Here is a 23,402-nt window from a genome sequence, read left to right on the forward strand (position 1 = left end):
GAGGGGCATCTTCCAGGGGGATTCGTTGAGTTCCCTTTGGTTTTGTATGGCACTGAACCCCCTTTCATGGCTACTGAATGATGCTAGAGGGCATGGTTTTGCAATAAAGTATGGCCTACGTGCTAAGTGCGAACTGACACACTTGATGTACCTAGATGACATTAAGCTGTATGCTGGTACTGACAACCATCTTAGAAGTCTTTTGCGAATAATAGACATGTTCAGCCGTGATATTCGGATGGATTTTGGATTAGACAAGTGTGGAATCCAAGTGGATATTCTCACATAATATTTGCATATATCACGTGCTTCGCACTAAGTAATACACAAAACCTTTCGTGCCTGAAGCGTACAGGTTCCGGTTTCCCGACTTGTTTCCTGAGTGAATTTAGCTTTATTCAGAATCTTACTCGTAATTGCACCAACGCTTCTGTTTCTATGTAACCACATGATAAAAATACACATTTTTCTGATTCGTCCTTGTATTTGATTTCTCCTTTATGGAGATATCTACTTGTATGATAAGTATCTATCAATCCACGTTATGTATGTTTCATATTGTTTCCCTTTATCAATCATTGTGATAGCTTTTATCACCCATCCACCTTCAATGTATCTAAAAGTATGCATGAATAAAGATTATTGACCAAACTGCTTCTGAATTGTAATCCGTCCGTGGTACCTTTACCTGCATATACCATACAAACTCGTATGTTAGTTGGCATGGTGACCCCCATAAACGAAATATCCATAACAAAGGACTGACACTTGGGAAGGCAACAAGGTCAGTATCAATATCTATTTGCAATCCTCACCAAGTTCGCAACGAAATCCTTTTCCTTTTAACATAGTTTTGAATCTTTTTTGCGTGGGATTATTGAATCAAATCCGAGCCGAAGGGTTGAACCGAGCATACCACATTGCTACACCTAAAACAATGCTGTTGTCATTTTTCTCTGGAAAATTTAAAGTGGTATCAACAAAAAAAGGAATTCGAGAAGGATAACTGATTTGTTGTTGCAGGTTCGCATTTAATGAAGCATGCATTTAGATAGTTCTCCATTCTGAGTAAGAAGAGATAACAAGGTCATTTGTTTCTAGACACACGGTTGGCATTGCTGATTGGAACAAGGACTCAAGGACTTTACAACATGGGAATTTTCGATAAGCTTGCAGGCATTTTAAAGCTGAAGAAGGAGCAAATTAATATTTTAGTGGTTGGTTTGAATAATAGTGGAAAATCGACAATTGTTAACCATTTTAAGAATCCTGAAGAAAGAAATAATACTATTGTGCCAACAGTTGGATTTACAGTGGAACGATTTCAGAGTAAGCTTTGTTTTTATATTATGACGTATTTTTAATAATGGTATTTCGTATTTAAGACTGCAAATGCCGTTCAAGGCAGCCTCAATAAATTTTATTCATTTCTTTCCCAAGTTGTCACAATCACGTCAGATGCCGGATTTTACCTAATACCAGCACTAAGTGCCAAGTATTTAGGCTCGGACGATCCTAACTACTTAAAAGATAAAGGGGCTCTGGTGTTGATGGCCGGTGGTAGGTTAATGGGAGAATTCGTCGAGAACTTCCAGCTATATCGAGCACTTATTCAGAATGGGGTAGTTCTGCATGGTTTGAACCAGACTGTGTGATAGTCCCAGGATATCAAGCGAAGCTGTAAGGGATTTAGGTACAATACCTGTTGCTGACAATATTATGGGAACTACAACCACAAGACAGTGGTTCATGATTCACATTACTCTCGATGAATCACTCTGTCTCAGCAAAGAGTTCCCCAGTACATAGCCATCTGTTCCATTAATGGAAATCGACAAATGTTTGCCAAAGGCAATTCATGTATTTATCGTGCAGGTCTGACTTCACCCCACTCGGAGGATTGGGAGATCGATCCATTAAGTTAAGTGGAGTCAGCTCACAGTGTGCCTTACTAACAGCCGCATGCAAGGGACTCACCCGATCTTTGCAATAAAAATAAGAGCGTAGCGAGTTGACTTGGTGGTGATGTTGTACTGCTCGTAAGTCATACCCTGCCTCCGATACCAGCAGGTTCGTCCGCTTCACGTCAGATTTTGGATCATGCATTCGAAATTTAGATACAGTAGCCCGTATCCGCTGCTACACGTTTCCCAATCGATTTTCGTCCACTTGTAGAAGTCTGTCTCGGTCATAGCTTGGATGCAGAGTTCACCAATGCTATGTCCGGCATGCGGCTTGTGATGACCTTTGCGAGTGGGTTGGATTCAACACATGTCCAATATCCATATCCACTATTCGCAATCGACTTCGTCAGTACCAGCATACAACTTGATTATCTAAGTACATGAAGGTCTTGGGGGCTTAACGTGAGTACTTATCATGTTGGCATAATTCCACGCCTAAAACCGGGACAAATTGTACCAACTGGTCCTCCAGGTTGGGGGTTGGGTAGGGCTGACAACCCTACACGGAAAACAACTTGTTACGAAGCCACAACAGGAGCCTCGGACAGGACGGACTTTAAAACGACGGACCCGGCAACGACAACGGATGAACGATTTGCGCATTTTCTCATGGAACGGGCGCTCCCTGTACAGAGATGAAGCTGATGAGCAGCTAGCCGATACCCTGTCCCAATAGAGGGCTAATATAACAGCGTTACAAGAGATGCGATGGACAGGGACCGGTTTCCTGGAGAAGAGCCGCTACACCATATATTATAGCGGTCATCCAGTAAACCATGTGCTCGGAGTAGGTTTCTTACTCAGCCAAAAAGTGAAACCTGCTGTTATCGGCTTTGAAAACATAAGCGAACGGCTATGCACTCTGCGATTGCGACGCAAGTTTAGAAATATAAGCCTCGTTAACGTTCACGCCCCTATAGAGGAGACTGCAGAGTCGGAGAAGGATACCTTCTACGAGGCAGTAGAACGAACCCTCGAAGCCTGACCCAGATATGATATCAAAATCATACTTGGGGATTTTAACAGCCAAGTAGGGAAGGAACTCGTATTCAGGCGATACGTTGGCTCCCATAGCTTACACGAAAATACAAATGATAACGGACTGCGGATTATTCAATTAGCAGGGTCACACGAAATGGTTGTTGGAAGTACCTGGTTTGCGCGGAAAGTGGTCCACAAACATACATGGGCCTCTCCAGACGGGACCACTTTCAACCAAATTGACCACGTGTTGATCGAACGCCGCCACCTCTCAGCCTTGATGAATGTTAGAACATATTGGAGGGCCAATATAGACTCGGATCACTATCTCGTTGGTATGGTGCTCCGAGCTCGAATAACAACACCACCTAGAATCCCCTCTGACAATCAGGTGAGAGTGAACACTGAAGCCATCCACAACACAACTCTCCGTGACACCTAAAAGAGGGAAATGGATGCCTCAATAACTGCAGTCAACAGAGGACCTGGAGATGAAGCATCAACAAATGATCTTCACAATCACCTGAAGAACGTTATCATGGATGCGGCCACAAATATACTTGGCCCCAGCCGCAAAAGGAGTCGGAACGGCTGGTTTGACGATGAATGTAAGCTAGCAACGGAACGGAAGAATGCCGCATACCGAGTAATGTTGCATTCTCAAAGAACGCGGGCACGCACAGAGACTTATCACGAACTCCGTCGAACGGAGAAGCGACTTCACAGACGGAAAAAAGAAGCCTGGGAGAACCAACAAGTCTATGAACTAGAAAAGTATAGGGAGCAACCGCACTAGGCGCGGAACAAGTTAGCAAGATGAAGCCTTACACACCTCGATGCTCATCCTTCCGAGACAAAGAGGGAAATCTAATTTCTGACAGAATGGGCATATTGGAGTGATGGGTTGAGTATTTTTATGAGCTACTGAACAACCAGAACATCGGCAAGTTGGAGATCCCGCCAACTGAAGACGACGGACAAATACTGCCACCACCAAGTTTAGGAGAAACAGTCCGGGCAATTCATCGGCTAAAAAATCATAAGTCATCAGGAGACGATGAAATTACAGCCTAATTGGTTAAATATGGAGGCGACCAGTTACACCAAGTGGTACTTCAACTTGTGCCCAAGGTACGGACAGCGAATCAATGCCTAACGATTGGAAACGAGGCATTATCTGTCTCATACATAAAAAGGGAGATATCACACAGTGCAGCAATTATAGAGGTATCACGTTGCTGAGTACCATCTACCAGGCAAATTAGCAACAGATCATATTTTCTCTGTGCGGCAAGCGATGGAAAAACTGTTGGAATATGGACAACAGTTGCACCATCTATTCATCGGCCTATGATAGCATAGCCAGGGTAAAACTGTACACGGCCATGAGAGAATTCGGTATCCCGACGAAATTAATAAGACTGACTAGGCTGACCCTGACCGATGTGCGAGGCCAGATAAAAGCACCAGGATGACTCTCAAGACCATTCGACATCAACAACGGTATACGACAAGGGGATGCCCTATCATGCGTCCTCTTTAACCTGGCCCTCGAGAAAGTGATCCGTGATGCTGAGGTAAATGCAAGAGGTACGATCCTCTTCAATTCCCTCCAACTACTGGCCTATGCTGACGATATCGACATCAACCACCCGAGACGTACAAACTGCCTTCATCCAGATCGAGCAGGCGGCGCGAGATGTTGGGCTGCACATCAATGAAGGCAAGACAAAATATGTGGCGGCAACGTCAGCACCGAAGACGAATCAACCAACAATATCGAACCGCACTGGTCAAACACGAAGAAGAATAAGGATAGGAGAATACAACTTTGAGACCGTTGACAATTTCTCCTATCTAGGGTCGAAAATCACAACCGATAACAACTACGATGATGAAATCCGCGCACGGTTGTTGTCAGCCAACAGAGCCTATTTCAGCTTACAAAGACTGTTCCGCTCGAAACGTCTCACCATAGGGTCAAAGCTCTTACTGTACAAGACTATGATCTTGCCAGTCCTCATGTATTCCTCGGTTCTTAGCAAGAAAAATTACGATCTCTTGGCTGCGCTCGAGAGAAGAATCCTCCGAAGAATTTTTGGCCCTCTACATGAGGATGGACGATTCCGTAGCCTACACAATGACGAAATCTATGAGCGATAACATGACCGTCCGCTTGTGAATAAAATCCGGCTCAATAGGTTACGGTGGGCTGGTCACTTAATCCGTGTGGATGAGGATGATCCCACCCGGAAAGTCTATAAGGGCAATATCTATGGTAGAAAAAGAAGACGAGGCAAACCCTGCCTAAGATGGAGCAATGGCGTAGGTCAGGACGCCAGACAACTTTTAAGGATATCGAATTGGTGGACCTCGGCGCAAAACCGGGATGTCTGGAGTTCCTTATTAAGGCAGGCCTGGACCGGATACCGGTTGTTGCGCCGTTGATGATGATGATGATATGGTGGAATTTCTTGTTTATTGAAGGAATTGATTCTACCACTAATTATTAAATTTCGATAACTATGTAAACACCATCTTGTGGTTGTGTTCACTTAGTACATAGGTCTTACTTGCTTTATGATAATATGAAAATTATTTCTGGTTGGGGTTTATACCGGCACCTTCACCAAAAAGCAGAGTCTAACCGAATTTTCAGTTTCTGTTGGTGGAAGTTACTGGTCATATGTGAACTAGTTCTATCTTTCGGGTAGATGCTTGTCATTCATCTGTGCTTAAGCGCAGTCTAGAAGTGTTATAGTTCCACACTGAGCATCTTTGGTCTTAATACGACCTGATTGTTCTAGATTCTTCAGATATTGGATATGAATATGGCTAGCAACTGCTTTCGATTCGGAGCCTTGATATTTTAAAATAAACTTAGAAATCATAGCTTAAATAAATTTATTGATATAAAGTTAAGGGGGTCATCCCGTGTGAAGATTGTTTTTTTTGGTTTTTTTCAGAAATTTTTTCTAAAGAACTGGATGAAGATACAAATACGAATTTTTCACCATAGATTTATTAATATCTTGAGCGTGCACAGTAATTTTTCCAGCAGCAATAGCTATGGTTATTGAAATACAGAGCAATTTACAATACAATACACCCATCTCCAAAAAAGGTGTTTTTCTGCGGCCACGCTAGACGGCATTTTAACGTACAGACCTAACTACAGTCCGCAAACTAGGATTATTAAAAAATATCAAAAGCTAAATTTTTGGTGCCGTGTTAAACTTTTTAAGGTTTTGTGTAAACACAAAACCTTATTAAAATCGGTTTACTGTCTGTCTGTCTGTCCGTCATACGCATTTTTCTCGGAGACGGTTATAGTGATTGTCACCAAATTTGGTAGAAAGGTGGGAACTGTGAATGCTCATGCATATAGTGAGTTACATCCTTTTACGATGAATTTAAGGGGGGGGGGTCCCCATACATGCAAAAGGGCGGTGTAATTTTTTTTTATCAAATATAGCCATGTGGGGTATCAAATTAAAGGTCTCAATTAGTACTTGTCGAAGCCGATCTTAGTTTTGACATCTGTTGAAAAGGTGGGGAGTGCGGGGGGTTGAAAACGGTCATTTTTTTAACGAACCCATTCTCAGAAACTACCAAATCGAAAAATCTGAAAAAAATCGGGGGGCTGCCACTATATGGTGCCTAGGCTCCGAAATGCCCTCCATACCGATACTTGTTTGAATAAAGTTAATAATAGTACATTACTATAATTTTTAGTAATTGACAGGAAAACCCCCCTTAAGTTCACCCTAGAATCACAGAATTTCGCAGCAATGCAGGCTATAGTATAGGGCATGATTCTGCCAAATTTGGTGAAAATCGCACTATTACTAACAAAGTTATACTAGGTCGAAACTGTCGCTCCTCTGCAAATTCAGGATTATGAACGCCAATATCACTTGAAAGTTGCTATTTTCACATAATATATGCATATTTTACGTGCTACATGCTAATGGGACAAATGCGCAATCAAATCTCTTTATAAAAGCTTCCGGTTTCTCGACTTGTTTTTTGTTAATTTTGGTGTTTTTTTAAGGCTTCTTTAATCAATAACAAAAAAAGCTACTGAATGGATCGCAATTATTCTAGAAATATGTTCTGAATAAGTCGTGAAAATTTCAAAGAATTTCGTTTGATAGATTTTGGGCTATGGTGGCAGCCGATTTTCAACATGCAGTTTCGAGAAAAACGCATTTAAAAAGTAGAATGCGAATTTTAGTCATAAAACCTTAACTGACCATTAATCTGCAATACCTAGTCCATAAACCTTAGGTTTCTTCAAGAAACGCATGCATAGCCTTGGCTTCAATTCTTGTCCTTTTCGCGAAGTCATTCGAACATTATTCGGAATGATAAATATATTATTACGGCGATCGACGTACATAAATCTGGCATATGACTTACCACGTGTGTAACACTATAATTTCCGAACGACCCCAAACATCAGAAAATCATATATTCTACACTATATCTAAATATAATTGATGCCAAAAAAAAAATTCGATTCCGCAGATCCGACACACGGTATGATCCCCTTAAGGAATAATAAGCGAGACTCTCTCAAAGTTAAAATTTTACAGCTTTTCAATAATTCGTTTAGCTTGACTGAAAATTCATTGTCAACTCAACTTTTTAAACTTCAATTAGTTTTCACATTTCATTTCCAAGTTTATTCCGCCACGGAAAACGCCGGTGGTGGCATCTGACATCGAAATAAGTTTCGAATGTTGTTAACCCTGCTGCGCCACATCACTTCGCCCCCAGATGAAACCTAGGGGTTTCAGCGACTGAACCCGGAACTGCGTTTGTCATTATTCTGCGAAGCAAACGCGACGTTGATTTGCGGCGCACACGGGCTTCAGCCTGGATACGGAGACAGCCTCTTTGTGTCCTCCGATCTCGAGCTGGAAGAAATGCTCTTTTAGTCTTGGTATGACTATCACTAGCACATGCTTTCGATTTGAAGCATAACATGTTTCTGTACACTTATAATAATATTTTCACGATGGATGCGATTGAAGATAAAAACCTTTCGATGTAAATTCTCACCCAAGCACTCTCTCTTGAATTTCATTTAAGTTGTATGTCTCCTGTTCAATCTTTCGAGGAAAAAAATTGCCCCGAATCAAACACAATGTTGTAATCAATTTCCTTCCTTTATTATCTAAAACGGAAGGCAATAAACTATTCAAAAACGAAATTGAAAATAGGAAACTGAAAAGTTCTTTATGGACTATGTCAAGTTCACCACCATTGAAAATCAAAATGTCAAATCACTTTTTACTTTCCATTATTTTTTTTCGACCCATCAAGGCCTACCCCGCCACGGAGAACACCGGTTGTGGCAACTGTCAATTGAATTAACAACATTCGAAAGTGTGCTGTGCCACACTCTCCCCGCTCGAGAATACGGTACCGGCCTTCGTATGGAGGCTGCAGCGGCTTCCGGACAGCATCTGTCCTGACCAGGATGTGCATGCACGTGTCCAGCTCCTTGGGAGCGCAGGCAGGTATGGATGTGGGTCGGGTGGGAGGTGTAGTTTTAAGGCAGTGGAGATTGTCTTTCAGCAGGCGCAGCAATCCTGAGTATGTGAGACCCGGTCTCTTGTCGAAGACCGGAGCCTTGGGTTCTCCCCGTATATCAGTTCCGCGGGGCTGGCAGCAAATTTCTCTCGCTGGGTTGCTCGGAGGCCAAATAGGACGAGAGGCAAAACCAAAGTGGTGACCGCGAAACAAAAAGTTAGAGTAACGGATCTTCGCAATGTCAGAAGACTCCGCCGCCATTGTTGCAATTCTGACAAGCGGCAGCGAACCCATCATTTACAACGTATCCAGACCCACTCGGAGAGCCGGCGCATCAGAAATCTAACGAGCGCGACCACCTTTTAACATTCACAGCAGCAACCTGTACAACGAACGATCATTGGGCAACCGCAGCGGCAAACTCAAATAAGGCCACAACTGACTTCATCTTAACAGCAAATTAATTAATAAGAATATATGGTTCACTCCTTAACGGGGCATAGTGCGTTGACGACTCTCACGCGTCATCGTCCACGGTTTCTTGAAATCACCTTGAGCTCTTTCCAGGACTTTCGGAAATCCGTGCACTCCACTGTTTCGCGCTATGTGCTCCTGGGGCGATACACTCGTCGGTCAGCTTGGAATAGTGGATTCAATGGCGCAGTGTAGTTAGCAATGAAATTCTGGCCTTTCCTTAAAATGAAAAGTGTAACCTGTCCACTGCCGACTTCTCACCAGCACGCCAATTGGTAACTGGAATTTCTTTGTTCGAAATTGTATTAGACCAGCTACACTGAGAACCTTGATTTTGTGGACCTTTTATCTTCAGCACAGCTATACGTGCCTCTTTTCAAATTCGGAGTCATTTGGCCAAGGAATATGGCCCGGGGAGAGAGCAGACAGATGTCATCAGTGTAATCGAGGTGTGCTCCATTGCAGCTTCCCACGTCTTCCCAGTAAGGCAAGAACGCCACCAATAACATGAACAAATAATATCGATTACAAAATGTAACTTTGGCAGACTCTATTTTGGACCTCTAATGCACCTGAGACTTCACCTTGGCACAGCGTGTGGCGCCATCATACATTGCTTTGATAATAACCTTTAATTTCTTCTGAATGCTCGTTCTGTTGCACGCCAGATACACTCCCTGTTGATGTTGTTGAAAGCCTTCTGGAAATCGATGAAAAGTAGTTAAAGCGGAGGTCTAACCTCCGAACACTGTTCAAAAATGTTGCATGGATGCTTCCATAACCAGTGCAATAACAAGTTACCTTTTTGTCATATTGCACACTACGCTGAATTTGCTGGGATTTCGCAGGGTATTGAAGCTCGATATCACTCGTAGAGATCAATATAACCTTCAATCCCTTACGTTCTTCGATCCACTTCCTTGATTCCGAAGTCATCCTGATCAAGTGACCGCCCTTCGGGACGTGGCCAACTACCTGGGTAACACCCGAGATAAGAACATTTTTAATGGGTACCTAATGCTTATCAATATTTTCAGGTGGCTTATTCAAGGTAGGGACAGCGATCGATGTTGAGCTTTGGGGGTCGCAGCTTTCCCACTGCGAGAGGCGCCGGACGCCATACATACGTTAGCGGATGTGATGCTATTGGTTGTAATTGGAGCACATCAGCACCACAGGTCTGATGTGCCTCTAAGCGGGGCATTCACATAGAAAATGCTCCGTGGTTTCCTCTTCCTCATTACAGGCGTTGGTATGTCCAGCAACATTTAGGTTCTGCCACCTGTCATTATGGGAAGCGTGTCCCCAGCCTTAGCTAATGTTACTGATACTCCAATTGCTGGTTCCTCTCTTTTGCTAAGGCATCCGCGATTTCATTTCCTTTTATACCACGGTGACCGGTGTTCAGAGTAATTCCGTCGTATTGAATCTAAAGATGGAGGTCAAACGATTTCTGCATTCCTGAACGATTTTCGAAGTGATCAAAGGACTACCCAACGCTTTTTATATAGAGTGACTCTTAGATATTTTACTTCTTCGGAGATTTGAAGGGTTATACTTCTCATCTTTGGGAGGCAAAGTCTATGTTGTTTCCTTCTTTTTAAGGTTTTGTGTAAAACAAAACCTTATTAAAATCGGTTTACTGTCTGTCTGTCTATCTGTCTGTCCGTCCGTCTATCTGTCTGTCTGGCTGCCAGCTTCATCTTATATCTCAGAAACGGTTACACCTATTGATACGAAATTTGGTAGAAAGGTGCGACCTGAGAATCTCACTGTATGCAGTGAGTAACATAGTTACCCGTTTAGTTTATACACGCAAAAGGGGGGTGTAAAATTTTTTTTCACTAAGTATGTATAATCGTATGGGGTATCAAATGAAAGGTCTCGATTAGTACTTTGCGAAATTGATATTAGTTTTGGTATTAATTGCAAAGGGGAGCTGTGCGGGTGTCCGAAAAGGAACTTCAAGGACCTGTTCTCAGAAACTCCCCATCCCAAATATCTGGAAAGAAATATGGTGGTCTAGCACTACTTTAGTGTTGTCCTTTACAATTATTGCAGATGCAGCTTTTGCGTGGCGAAGGTTTACCTGGGCTGTTAGTCATGGTCGCATTCAGTGTTGGATTATCATCTTCTTCCTCCGACATGACACTTATCTGTTTCGCGCTGTCCACCTCGAACGCTAGGAGATCTAGGTCGTAAACCTTCTCCTCCTCAGTGGGCGGGATGTCCAGCTCCCTGCTCGACCTTTCTCTTGTGGCTTTTATGACCTTCGCGATTATTTTGGGGATCTTGGTGGGCTTCCCATGGGAAGTGTTCTTTAAAGTATCGTCGATCGTGAGGAGTTTTCCTTTCTCCTCTACCTTGCTTCTAAGGGCTCTCTGCAATCGCGTGTGAAGATCTTTGTTATAAGCAATTAAGAGGCCCAGGCGAATTTTTAGCTTCATGGTCACGGCTTTGGAAGGTAAACTATTATCATCTGTGTGCTTGGTATATCTTCTCCAGTATATGCAACACATGTCGACAGCTCTGCTCCCTTCCAACTTTGCAATTTAGGAATAATAGTCCTAAGCCTTTCGTTGGACAGTCTACCAATAAAACATATTGTTGAAGGCGTATGCCGGTGAATACTAGCTCGGAACTCCATCTCTTGCACATTTACATGACGACAAGGTCCTTAACATTTTCTACACCTCACGAGTGAGTATTTACTCCGAAATTAATTTCGGCAGTATAGCCAGCCGGAAGCCCTTCAGCGCACTAATATAGTTAATGGCGGGGATCCTGGCTTCTACTTTCTCCCCTGACCTATCCGGGATTTCCTTCTAATTTGTTCCGAATTTGGTTTTCTTGGGATATCCGTTACTGCTCTCCTCATTAGTTCCGCTATTGAGTCTTTGTATCAGCTTCTTTCTTTTTCAGGCCTTCATTCAGGTAGCTCCGATTCTATCTGGCAGCTGCACCATTTAAGCCTGTGCCCTTCTTGATGTCTAATATACTTACCTTAGGTATATTTTTGTTGATCCCTGTCTTCTGCTCAAGGACCTTAGTTCCTCATCATTGATCTGTGCTGAACTGCTGCCTTAAGAGGTAAGGGTTGCATATTGAGCGTTCATGATTCTTCTTCTTCTTTGGTGACCGTCCCACTTTTGGACAAGCCGTTGCGTCAGTAGTTCCACAGTTGAATTATGTCGCGATTACAGTTGTCAGGGATGCGCTCAAAAATCTTCCGGATCAAATGGTAATTTGGACATTCTGCTGGACTGATTTTCTTTATCCATATTGAAACGATCGTGCTTTCTTGCCAATGGTGTTTTACGTGGCTCAAAAATGCGATTTAAGAGCTCACTGAATTACAATGTCAGGTCCTAGATTTTCGATTTTTAGAACTCAGCGGCGAGTTCGTCATGTCCTTTTGCTTTGCTCGATGTCATTCGTTTGATTGTTCCTATGGCACTAGCAGGTAGAATTGCTTCGGATTATGGTGGCATTTGTGAAAGTGGGAAATGAGAAAATTTTTCCGTTGAAATATTGTTATAACTAGGGGAAAGCTTTTTGTCAAATCTATCAATTTGGCTGAAGTTTTCCGTCATTTGTATTTTGCGGCTTGTCGGTCGGTAAGCAAAGAACCGCTCATTCCATTAACGTAACAGAAGTGATATACTGTGTTTGCCGGTGCCGGATCTTCATAAGTCGATGCAGATCCTTCGTGTCCACTTTATCAGCAAAATTTTCGCAATAGGTCGCTTGGGTAATGGCGTTATATAGGTGAAGAAATCCTCCATTCTACTACAGGTAATAAAAAATTCATTGCAGGATTCTCCTCTCAAACTGGTCTAACACTTGGTGACGAAGGCAATTTGTATATCTCAGGCTATTTGTTAGGATAGTACCAAAGAGATCAGGTGATCAACGGGGAATCAGGCATTGTTCCACTGCCCCAAACTTTAAGCATAAATTGATAAACTTCTAGGTATGGTTGTTACCTCCATAGTTAACCAGTTCGTCTACAATTCAATCGGTTCCTGGCGACTTACGATTGCTAAGCCGATGAATCGCTTTGACTGTTTTTCCTGGTTGGTCGTAGCAGCATTTGTCCGTCGTCTTCATTCTGCGCGTCCTTCAGCCCGTGACATTCTAGTTGTTGAGTGGTTTGTTGCTGGAAATCAGATTTTTCGCTGTGTTTTGGGTGCCTGGTAGGTTCCTCCCTTGAAGTTCACGGATTTGTTGATTATTCAAGGGTTCCTTTTTCTGTCAATCAAGTCGCTTCTCCGCTCGAAGGAATTCGGGGTAGGTCGCGCTGCGTTCGTTGAGATTGCAGCACTGCCCAATAAGCTGCTTTTTCCCGTTCCTTTGCTGGGACGGTCCACTTGCCTCATTAAATGTATCCTTCGCCGATTCTGCGGTCTGTTCTGTAGGGGCGTTAAAGAGGAGTTTGTGGTTTGAAATCTCCCTTTCAAACGCAGAATGCATAGCCGCTCATTTAAGTTTTCAAAGCCGATAATAGCAGATTTCATTTTCTGGGTGACTAGGATGCCTTCTTCTTCTTCTTCTTCTTCAGCCGTTTGAGGTTTTTCGTTATTAAATAGCTGCATAAAGGCATAGTTAGGTGTGTGCTTCATAGTGAGTACCAACCTATGGTTTCGTCCTGGGCGCGTATTATCTTTTGACTTCCTTAGCGGCAATTATCCCTTTTATATAATTTGTGTTTATTTCGGGAAGGACATATGATGATACAAAACGTTATTTGTTGCGCAGACTACTACTCGTACATTAGAACATCTCTTTAAAGCTGGGATTTCCAATTTGGTGGTCACATTGAGGTCACTCTTATGCGTAGCTTCCATGACACATTTTTCAAAGTATGTAGAAATTGGTTCTTGAGGTTCCTGGAAAACGGCTGCATTCTTTCTGTGGTATTCACTATAGCGACCTCTCTAAATAAAACCCACCCCATCTACGGTCGATTTGAACAATAACGTATCTCTTGATGTCTGCTTCTGTTCATTTTTCGCCAAACTTCAGTCCGTTCGTGAATAAATTGAGTTACGATAAGTATCCTTGGTCCTCGCTTCAAGCATATGAAAATCAACATTGGAAATCAGGCCCTCAGTAAGAACACTAGGGAATAATTCCGTTCTTACTCTTATTTGTCATTGATATTCTCCTTTTGTGTGGCAGTTAAAGGACCTCGTTGGGATAAACCTCACATTATCGAACTGGAGTCTTCACATTTTCAGTTGTTGTATATACAGACATTATCAGATAATATATATATACGAGTATGTGCTGAGATTACATTTGGTACATACGTATCATATTTCAATCACAGCCTTGACATGGTGTGCTACAATCTACCCCATATATCCTTTCGTCTTGCAAATTTGATACTTTATGGGCCATAATTTAAATGTACGGTTATGTAGAATAGGTGACAGGACATTTTGGCCTGAATACAAATGGTATTGGTAATGTTTCTCTAGATCCTGGTGAAAATCTCATGTAAATTTTTCCGAACTGAATTTATGAGAACTTCGCAGCCAGGATGTGTTCATACCATGTGAACTTGAAGTGACAGATTGGAGAAATGTTGTAGACTAGACGGTTCGAAGGGAATCTGGTGTTATTCTCATCGTCATCATCATCAACGTCTCTGCGGGCCTTTTGAAGGATCATTATCATCTAGAATATGAGAAGTCGAAGAATGCGTGGAGTAGAAGTATGTATTCTGTAATTTGCTGTACATGAAACAGGAAATGAGGCAACGGAAAATATTCGAAGAACATGGAAACATTCAGTATTCTGGAAGTGTTTCAAATAGAATTTCAGAGGGAAATCAATGACGTCAACGATGAACTAACGAGAATAAAATCTGTCTATATGTATGTGTGTGTTTCATTAAAATTGTAATATTCAGATTGAATTTGAGGATCGCATGGTCTGGATTTCATAATGAAGATGTTATTTGCCCTTTATAGCGAAGCCTTATTTGACTATTTCCAGAATATTTGGAAAAGTATCTACGAAATGTCGACGATATGGTGGCATCAAATTTGAATTTTAGCATTTGGCGTACAAGATTCCATAATATAATAATGAAGGAATTCGGGAATTGGCTTGTCCTCCCTCTGCAGCAGGGCCTCATTTAAGACGTCCCAGACACTTGACATTCTCCTCTCCAAAGGTGATGGCGATGGCGTTTTCATCTTCTGCGAAAAAGGTATGACAGGCATTTTCCACTACATCCTTGCAATAAATACGGTCGAGTGACGTGGATTTCCCGATTGCTTGCAAGTAAGACTGAAAATACCAGTGTCCACTGAGCAGACGGGTTAGGTACCAAGCAACCTCATCGCACTTTCGATTGAACCACAGCCGCAAGTGTTTGATGAGATACGCGGTCCATCTACTCCTCTATTCTCTTCCTTCACTTTCTTCAGATTGCTGCCATTGCCAGAGAGTGCGGGCTCTTTCTTAGAAAAACGACGACTTCCTTATTTCCATCGACCTTTCTATGGTATTAAAACATCTGCTCAGCGGCAAAGGATAACGAAATAAATCCTCCTATCACACAGTGTGGTGACTTTAATCTTCCTATTCTCTTTTGGTCTACCACTCCCGGTCTTCCTGACGTCTTCAATAACTCCACTCACCCTTCCCTTCACTTTATGCACTTTCATAAACACCTGTGCTGACTTCCAATTTCACCTTTCCGTAAATCACTTAAATCGCACTCTTGATCTTATTATTTCTAACCTTCCTAAACGTTACCTTTCCCAATCCTCTCATGCCCCCTCTTACGTTGCTTCTGAGGCCCTTAGTCCTGTTCTCGAGTTTGATACTTAAATCTCACGACTCTACACCTTTGTCATGCGCAAGCCTTCCAACTTTAACTTTCATAAGGCAAACTTCCAAGGTCTCAACTCAGCCCTGGAGTCAATCAACTGAGTTCCTCTCCTCTCTCCATTAAGGTGTGACCAAGACAGAACGCCTTCTATTCCATTTGATCAGATCTTCTTCCGTGTTATGCCCCTTCCTCTCCTAAGTCCTTGCGCTTTTACCTTATCTGGTTCACCACTGAATTCCACAAAAAACTTCGTCAAAAACACACTGCGAGGAAAACCTTCTTGTCCTCTGGAACCTAGGCTGATTTCGTTACTTGAAAACTCTGCGTTTCTTGGTCAAATTTTTAATATTTAAGCTCAGAAAGGAATATATGATCGCTTTTGAAGACTCATTGGAGCGGGAAAACCTCAAATCTTTCAGCTCCTACCTTCACAATTCCCGCAGTCTCTCCTAGCATCTCCTTCTGTTAAGTTCTCCGGATCCTCTGCTAACTGCTAACTGCTAAGGGTTTCGATACTGTAAATCACAAGATACTTCTGCGCAAACTTTTGTCTCTAAGAGTTCCCATACCACTTGTTATATGGCTTACCTCTTACCTTTCCAACCGATCTCACCGCGTCTATTTTGATGGCTGCACATCCCATTCCTTCTTCCTTCCTCTGGTGTCCACACAGAGATATATTTTGGACCCTTTATTATTTTTATTTTTTATCAACGACTTCCTTACTTGTTCTTGATTGCTCAATTGGGACGACCTCAACGTGCTCCCGCTATATCTCCTTCAATCAAACCTGGATAGGTTCGTTCGTACTCTGCTAATGGCTTAGCGCTAAATGTCAGAAAGTGTCAGTGTATGTGGTACTAGCTTAAATCTTCACCCACTTCCTTTTCCCACTCTCTAAACGGACATTCCTTATCATATTAGAATTCTATTCAAGATCCCGGAGTCATTTTCGAAGATAAACCCCCACTGCCTCGAAGTCACCAATCGAGCAGTAAAATTGTGGAACTTTTTAATTACCTCCTTCTCAGATTTTGATTTCATCCAACTTTCCTAAACTTTCTTCAGCTCCCCCGATGATCTTGTCACCCTCCCATAACTGGGTTTGTCTTGCCCTTGAAATGATCCAACGCGAATCCACTCGTTCCCTCTTTTTAAGAAAAACTTTCTTCGTGTGGAATATCTGGATAAATCTATGTTCAGCCATTCATCTGTTAACTCGCCACATCACTATTCCCAATGTGCGCTGAGGTTACTCAACTATGGGTGCGCTAACCAGTGCTGCAACATCATCTGCGTATCCGACTAGATGCGATTCATTAGGCATCTCGAGTCCTAGGAGACTCCCAAGGTGAGCATCAAGGGTAGGTCCCTGAGTCGCCCTCATGTGACTTTCATTTTGGGCTGTCTTTCCCAGGTCCCGTAGAACAGGGCACCGTCCTTAAAATAGTCCCTCAACATCAGTCTTAGGAAATTTGGAGTATGAAAACGATTTTCCAGCATCGCAAGCATGTAAAACTGCCACGCAGAATTGAAGGCGTTTCTCACGCCTAGGGTCATAAGGAGCAACACTCGCCGACAGTGACAACTATATGCTTCATCCCGCTTCACTTGGATCACTTGGATCAATCACGTCAGCTGTGGATCGTCCCGCTCTAAAACTATATTGTGTTGGTGAGTAGTCTCCCGCATGATGAGCTTCTGAAGCAGCTTTCCCGCAGTGTCCAATATATTTCCAAGAGAGTCTGTATAGACTCAACTCTGGAGTTCATGCAAGAACCATCCGGTTTTCTAAGAGAGTCCAACTTGACCGACTCTTCCTTCCGGAAGTTTAGCCAGTCTTCATCTTTATTGCTTTTGCAAGCATGATTTAGAAATCGTCTGGTTGATTTCCTCAGTTTCTGCAGTTCTCGGTTCCACCATGGAACCGTTTTACCACGTTGGCCTCGGGAAATAGGGCAAGCCTCTTCAAAGCACTCGAAAAGTGTGCGATTCAGAGCTTTCAATTGATCTTCTATCGCCAAAGGAGGCCTTAGTCGCATAGGGAGCTCAACTTTGTCGCCAAGAAGTTCATTGAACTTCGTCCAATCCGTTTTCTTGGGATCCCGTCTTTGCATTACAGGCTGTTCGCGTAAGACTTAGACTTAGAGTTAGGCTAAATTCTAAGTAACGGTGATCTGAAAGTGACACTTCATCTAGCACTCGTCAGTTTCTAATCGCCTCTAACAACTTTGAAGTGCAGATTGTTAGGTTGGTTACTTCACTTTTTCTTAGCCCCACCCTACGTTCACGGTCATCAGACAATCTGAAGTGATACAATCAAACAGTTTCTCTCCTCTAGGATTGTATTTGCTACTGCCCCAGCAAATATGCTGAGCGTTCGCATGACAACCTATTAAAAGTTCAAGGCCAGTTGATTTTGCATACACTACCAGATCGCTTAGTTCTTGCGTCTTGCGTCGACGGAGGACACAAAGAATCATAGGATAAATAAGCAGAGGCAACTATGACGTTTCTCCTTTTACCGTTAACCTGGTATTGTAAGTTGATCCCAACAAGGTCCTGGGAACAGAGTTGTCTCAGTATGGCTGCCTCAAACAATTTTGACATCAGAGCGCAGGCCCTCGTTCTCGAGGATCTTTCATCGAAGAAGATCCTAGTCCCCTTGACTGATCTAATACCCCCCCTCGCCCCCCCCGCCTCTTGAACCAGAAATATTAGCATAGTTCTGCAACTTTTCCAGTAGGTAGGGTAGGTAGGTATCGGTAGCCGCTCCGAGGAGCCCAATTAGCGCTGTGGTGCGCCGTTTTGATACCACAAACTCCTAAGACCGTGACTGCTGCTATAGGAGCAGAGAGGTAGAGTCTAGCCAGCTCGGATCATTAGAGCCAGCCCGTAGCATTCCCGAAGGAAAGCAGCTCTCCACCCTGCAGCTGGAAATCTCTCTGAGGTCCCTAAAGAATGGTTTACCCAGTGTCCGTAGTTAGAACTGGGCAATCGCAGAGAAAGTGCATGAGGGTTTGCCTTCCTTCTCCGCAGCCTCGGCAATGCGAATTGTAGCGTATGCCGAGCCTGGTGGTATGGTCCCCTATGGACCAGTGCCCCGTGCAGACTGCCGTAATCTAGAATGTATTTGCATGCGTCTGGCACAGGAGCTCTCGTGATCGGGCTATGCTAAAAGCGGGCCAAATTCTCCTTGACTTGACATAGCTCGTAAGCCTTTGCCATCTTAGGCTCGTAGCTGCTAGGTAGTGCTAGTAGACTCGGCCAGCGGAACACCGTCTGTATTCACCGAAGGGTTGCCAAGAGCAGCGCCTCGCCCGGCCAATCTCTCAGTCCGCTCATTCCCCTCTATGTTCCTATGCCCGGAAACGCAGAGAAGGGTGACCTTGAGGGTGCCCCACAAGGTTCAGCGCATCTCTGCACTGTCCCACCAGCCTGGAAGATGTCTCGCTGAGTACAAGGCCTTGATGGCCGCTTGACTGTTGGTTAGAATGGCTATGTTACGCTTGGGGCTCGAATCTTGCTCAAGCCAGTACTTCCACCGACTGCACAGGCCATCTTTGATCCGTCGGTAGAGAATACTGGGTCATAACCTTGCAACACGCCGCCGATCTTCCACTTTGCCCTGGTTAGGAAGTCCACAGCAAAGTTTCTCTTGAAGTTCAGCTTGCATGTGGCATAGTCCTTGGGGAATGCCCAGATTTCCCAAGGTACTTCATCTAGGATGTTACTGTGACCGTAGGACTACGCTGCCCATCATCCGGACTCACGTAGTCTGACGGCACTGCACGCTGCAACGTATTTAATGTGGAGGTCTAGAAGAGGAAATGCAGGAGTACATTGAAAACGTACGTTAGGATCGGACGCACTACAGCGGTGTACATCCAAAGCTATCCTCGGCCGGAGACCCCGTTTCTTTGCAAAGGTTCTCTTGCAGGCTATACAGGCCTTCTTAACCCTCAGTTCTATGTTCAATCTCCAATTTAACTTTGGATCCAGGATTACACCCAGATACTTTACATTTGAAGAAAGAACCAATCTTTGTTCATTCAGCCGTGGTAGGTGGACTTCAGGTATCCGCGTCTTGGTGGTGAATAGAATTAGTTGCGTTTTTGTTGAATTTATGCTAAGTCCGCATACCTTTCGCAACGCTCCTTCCATGATGTCGCTCATAATGGACAGAAACATCCCTGAGATGGCAGCTGGGACGTGCCTTTGTTTACAGCTCTGGTCAAGTGGTTGCCTCTCAGATCTGATTGGATTATCTTGGTACTGGCATGGATAGAATCCAATGCGTGAGATACCCCTCCAATCCAATTCCTTGATCGCGTTGGTCCTAACGTGCCAATTACTTCATGGAGGGCGGTTTCTGTGGATTTTCCTTTAAGGTAGGCATACTGGGACTTAGAGAAAAACATTCTCTCCATAATCGTCCTTAAGTGAATGTCCAGGACGCACTCTAGGGCCATCAGTACGAAAGAGACTCATGACCGCGTCTGGCCGCTTTCGGTATGAAAACCGCGCCTCCAGGACTGTGGCACGTTTCCTAAAGAGATGCAGATCCGGTAAATCTCAACAAACCACGGCTCAATCCTTTCGTGCTGCTTCTGTAGCATGACTGGCATTATGCCATCTGGGCCTGGAGATTTATATACGGAGAAGCCGTTTATAGTCTAGCCGATCTTATCTTCGGTAATTACCGATTTGATAGTCTCGCACAGCTGGGGTGGTCGCAAACCCTCCAAGCAAGGTTCTGACTCACAACCCTTCTCGCTGGCGGGAAAGTGCGTTTGGACCAGCAGCTCCAAAGTTTCGCTAGAAGATTCCGTCCAGGAGCCTTCAGACTTTTCAAGAAAGTACGGGCTCTTATGTTCCTTGGAAAGAATCTTACTGAGCTTCGCGGATTCACTGGTGCTTTCGATGTTCTCACAATAGTCCAAACCAGACCGCCTCTTGGCGGTCCTGATGGCCGACTTGTACTTCTTCTGGCAGTTCTTGTATGGCTGCCAATATTTTTGCCTATAGCAAGTGTTGAAGATTTCTCTAGTCAGCTTCCTGAGGGTGGAGAGATCTTCATTCCACCACGGTGGCAGTGTCTTTTTGGTGTACTTAGCAGGGCACGAGACTTTAAACGTGGTATGGAATTCCTTTTCCAGAGCTATGACCTTTGACTCCAGTTCGTCCGTCCTGTCTTGGACTCCAGTTAATTACTTGACCAAACTTTCATCAGTCGATCCTCTTGGGGTCTCTGAAGCGTTTGGAGACCTCTGCGGCTGCCGGTAGATAGGAAGAAGCTTTGGCATGCTGCAGGTTGATTTCACTAACTCTTATGTTTGTAGCCATTAGTGCAGTCAATATGAAAACTGCCGCTAAGTGAAAAACCTGCTGCGTTCAGTGTGGATCTCACTGGGGTTACCAGCTGGTCCTCACCTTTTGCCGGAAGTTCCGCTTTCTTGCGTCCAATTTCTCTGGATATCCCCACACTTGGTGGTGTAGCAACGTCTATGTCCCCTTTCCTAATAAACTTTGCCTTCTTTCGCAGTGCCTTCCGTTGACGTCGGTTAGAAGCGCTCCCAACTTCACGGAGTCCCGGCTGCATGGATCTGTTTTCACATACCGGCGTTAGACCAGTTACGCCCACATTACCAGCTTCCCTTTCTTCCGTTTTCCCGGATACAGGCGGAGGAGAAGATTCTGACAGGTAAGCCTGTAGCGCAATGACTTTTTCAGATTTTCCGGTTGCGTAATTCTTAGAATGGATTCGTTAAAGAAATGATTATTTTCCGGTCCCTGCACTACCCGCCTTTTCAGCAAATGTCAAAATTGAAGCCAGCCGGAAACTATCATATTAATTAAGACCTTCCATTTGACACCCGACACGATTATATTTGTTGGAAAAATTTGACACCCTCCTTTGGAACGCGTGACAAACAGACAAGCAGACAAAAGGACACTGAACCGATTTTAATAAAGTTTTGTTTTACACAAAGCCCCTAAAAAACTACTATTTTTTCTAAGAAATCCTCTAAAGGTGTTAGATGGATTGAATACGGGAAACTTCAGAAAAAGGAAGCTAAAAAAAATATTTCAATCCTTCCTTCCTTGTTTATGTAGGTGGACTTTACCCGGAATTGTGTTTTTAATCACACTTACCTTTCTTCATCAACACATAGCCTTCGGGCAAGGAGCTGCTTTGTGCTATTTGAAAAGGCTCCAGCTGGACTAACAGACGGGCGAATGTCGCCTTAAGAGCTGTTTTTCTTTTGAATTAACGGATAAGTCCAGGGTTTAGGAGGGGTTGAGATGTGCTAAGTGAATTTAATAAGTATTGGGACGAGTCCATAATTACAGTTGGATTTGTTCTGAAAATGTTTTGTGAGGAAAATTGAAACTTTTGTGAAGGAGAACGGATGGAAACAATTGAGTAAGAACTTTTCACTAGGACTTCCTAGCAGAATCTAAGGATTGTATTTGTTGGGGTTTCAAGGATAATATTGCTGGTGCTCAAATGATGAGTTGGTGAGCACGCGAGTGGAGACCTAACTTGAACATTGAAAGGCATTAGCATTCACGTGGCCACGCTTTTCATTCTGTTGCATTTTCTTTGAAAAGCCCCTCGTTATCGTTAGCTTCTAGAAAGTCTATCCACATACGCAATCCATCTATATACGACGATATCTATCATGGAAAGTTCGCAACCGAGTGCTCTCACGTTTAATGGGACTGTGTGGCGTAGTGTCCCCTATTTTATTATACGCTATCTCGCAATCCAAGGAATTCTTCAAAGGAGCTAATGTTTCTCTTCCTATACTGTCTGCATGACTCCTGAATAGAATTCTACAGCTAACTTACTTGGAGTTAATAGCTACTCACCCCCAAATAACAGCATACAAGCAAAGGGGGCGTTTGCAAAGCTACCATGAAACGTTTTATATCTTAAGGATTTACTTTTAACTTGGTCTCAGGATAGATGGTTCCTAGATGCTATACAATGGATCCTTCTTGAATATGTACATGTCTTCTTTTGTGGCTCGGAAAGTGTGTTTATTGTAATTGCATCTTCTTATCCTAATGCGATTCCTTCTTTCGCACATTCGCTTAGATGAGTACAACGAGTGACTTAGGTTGCTTACAATGTCTTTTCTTGTTATTTTACAGATCAAGGAGTCTTTTTTACAGCCTTCGATATGTCTGGGGCTGGTCGATATCGAAGCTTGTGGGAACACCACTTCAAATCATGTCATGGGATTGTATTCGTAATTGACTCGAGCGATAGGATGAGATTAGGTAAGGAGGAATCTTTTGGTGAGTTTCCATTTTCCTTTGTTGGTGTGTTTCCATTGCGTAGATTTCATATTGCTTTTGTTTGAATGGATGAATGAATTTGCTATTATCCAGTTGATGTGTGTTGGCGTTGGATAATTATCCCGAAAATCTACTTCCATTATAGGTATATTATGGCCCCCCTTTTATTATGTAAGTTCAAGATGGCTCTCATGCATGCAAAAGGGGATGTTTTTCCACGAATGTAGGAAGTCACGTGCAATCAGAAGTTGAAGGTTGTCTAAAATGACCTATCGGACTGACTATGA

At 43.4% G+C, this 23,402-nt stretch overlaps 1 protein-coding gene across 3 annotated transcripts in view; it reads left to right on the plus strand.

Moving 5' to 3' along the window:
* Positions 1 to 734: 734 nt before the first annotated feature.
* Positions 735 to 23,402, plus strand: part of LOC119654991 (ADP-ribosylation factor-like protein 6) — a 39,887-nt gene continuing 17,219 nt past the window's right edge. The window contains exons 1-4 of one of the 3 annotated variants that reach the window (XM_038060657.1): positions 735 to 784; positions 852 to 1,023; positions 1,102 to 1,329; positions 22,969 to 23,115. In XM_038060657.1, coding sequence (XP_037916585.1) covers positions 1,152 to 1,329; positions 22,969 to 23,115 — 325 coding nt within the window. In that variant the 5' untranslated portion in view covers positions 735 to 784; positions 852 to 1,023; positions 1,102 to 1,151. The other 2 variants (XM_038060656.1, XM_038060658.1) reach the window with 2 other exon arrangements.

Source organism: Hermetia illucens, chromosome 4, assembly GCF_905115235.1.
Source record: "Hermetia illucens chromosome 4, iHerIll2.2.curated.20191125, whole genome shotgun sequence".
NCBI classification, from domain to species: Eukaryota; Metazoa; Arthropoda; class Insecta; order Diptera; family Stratiomyidae; genus Hermetia; species Hermetia illucens.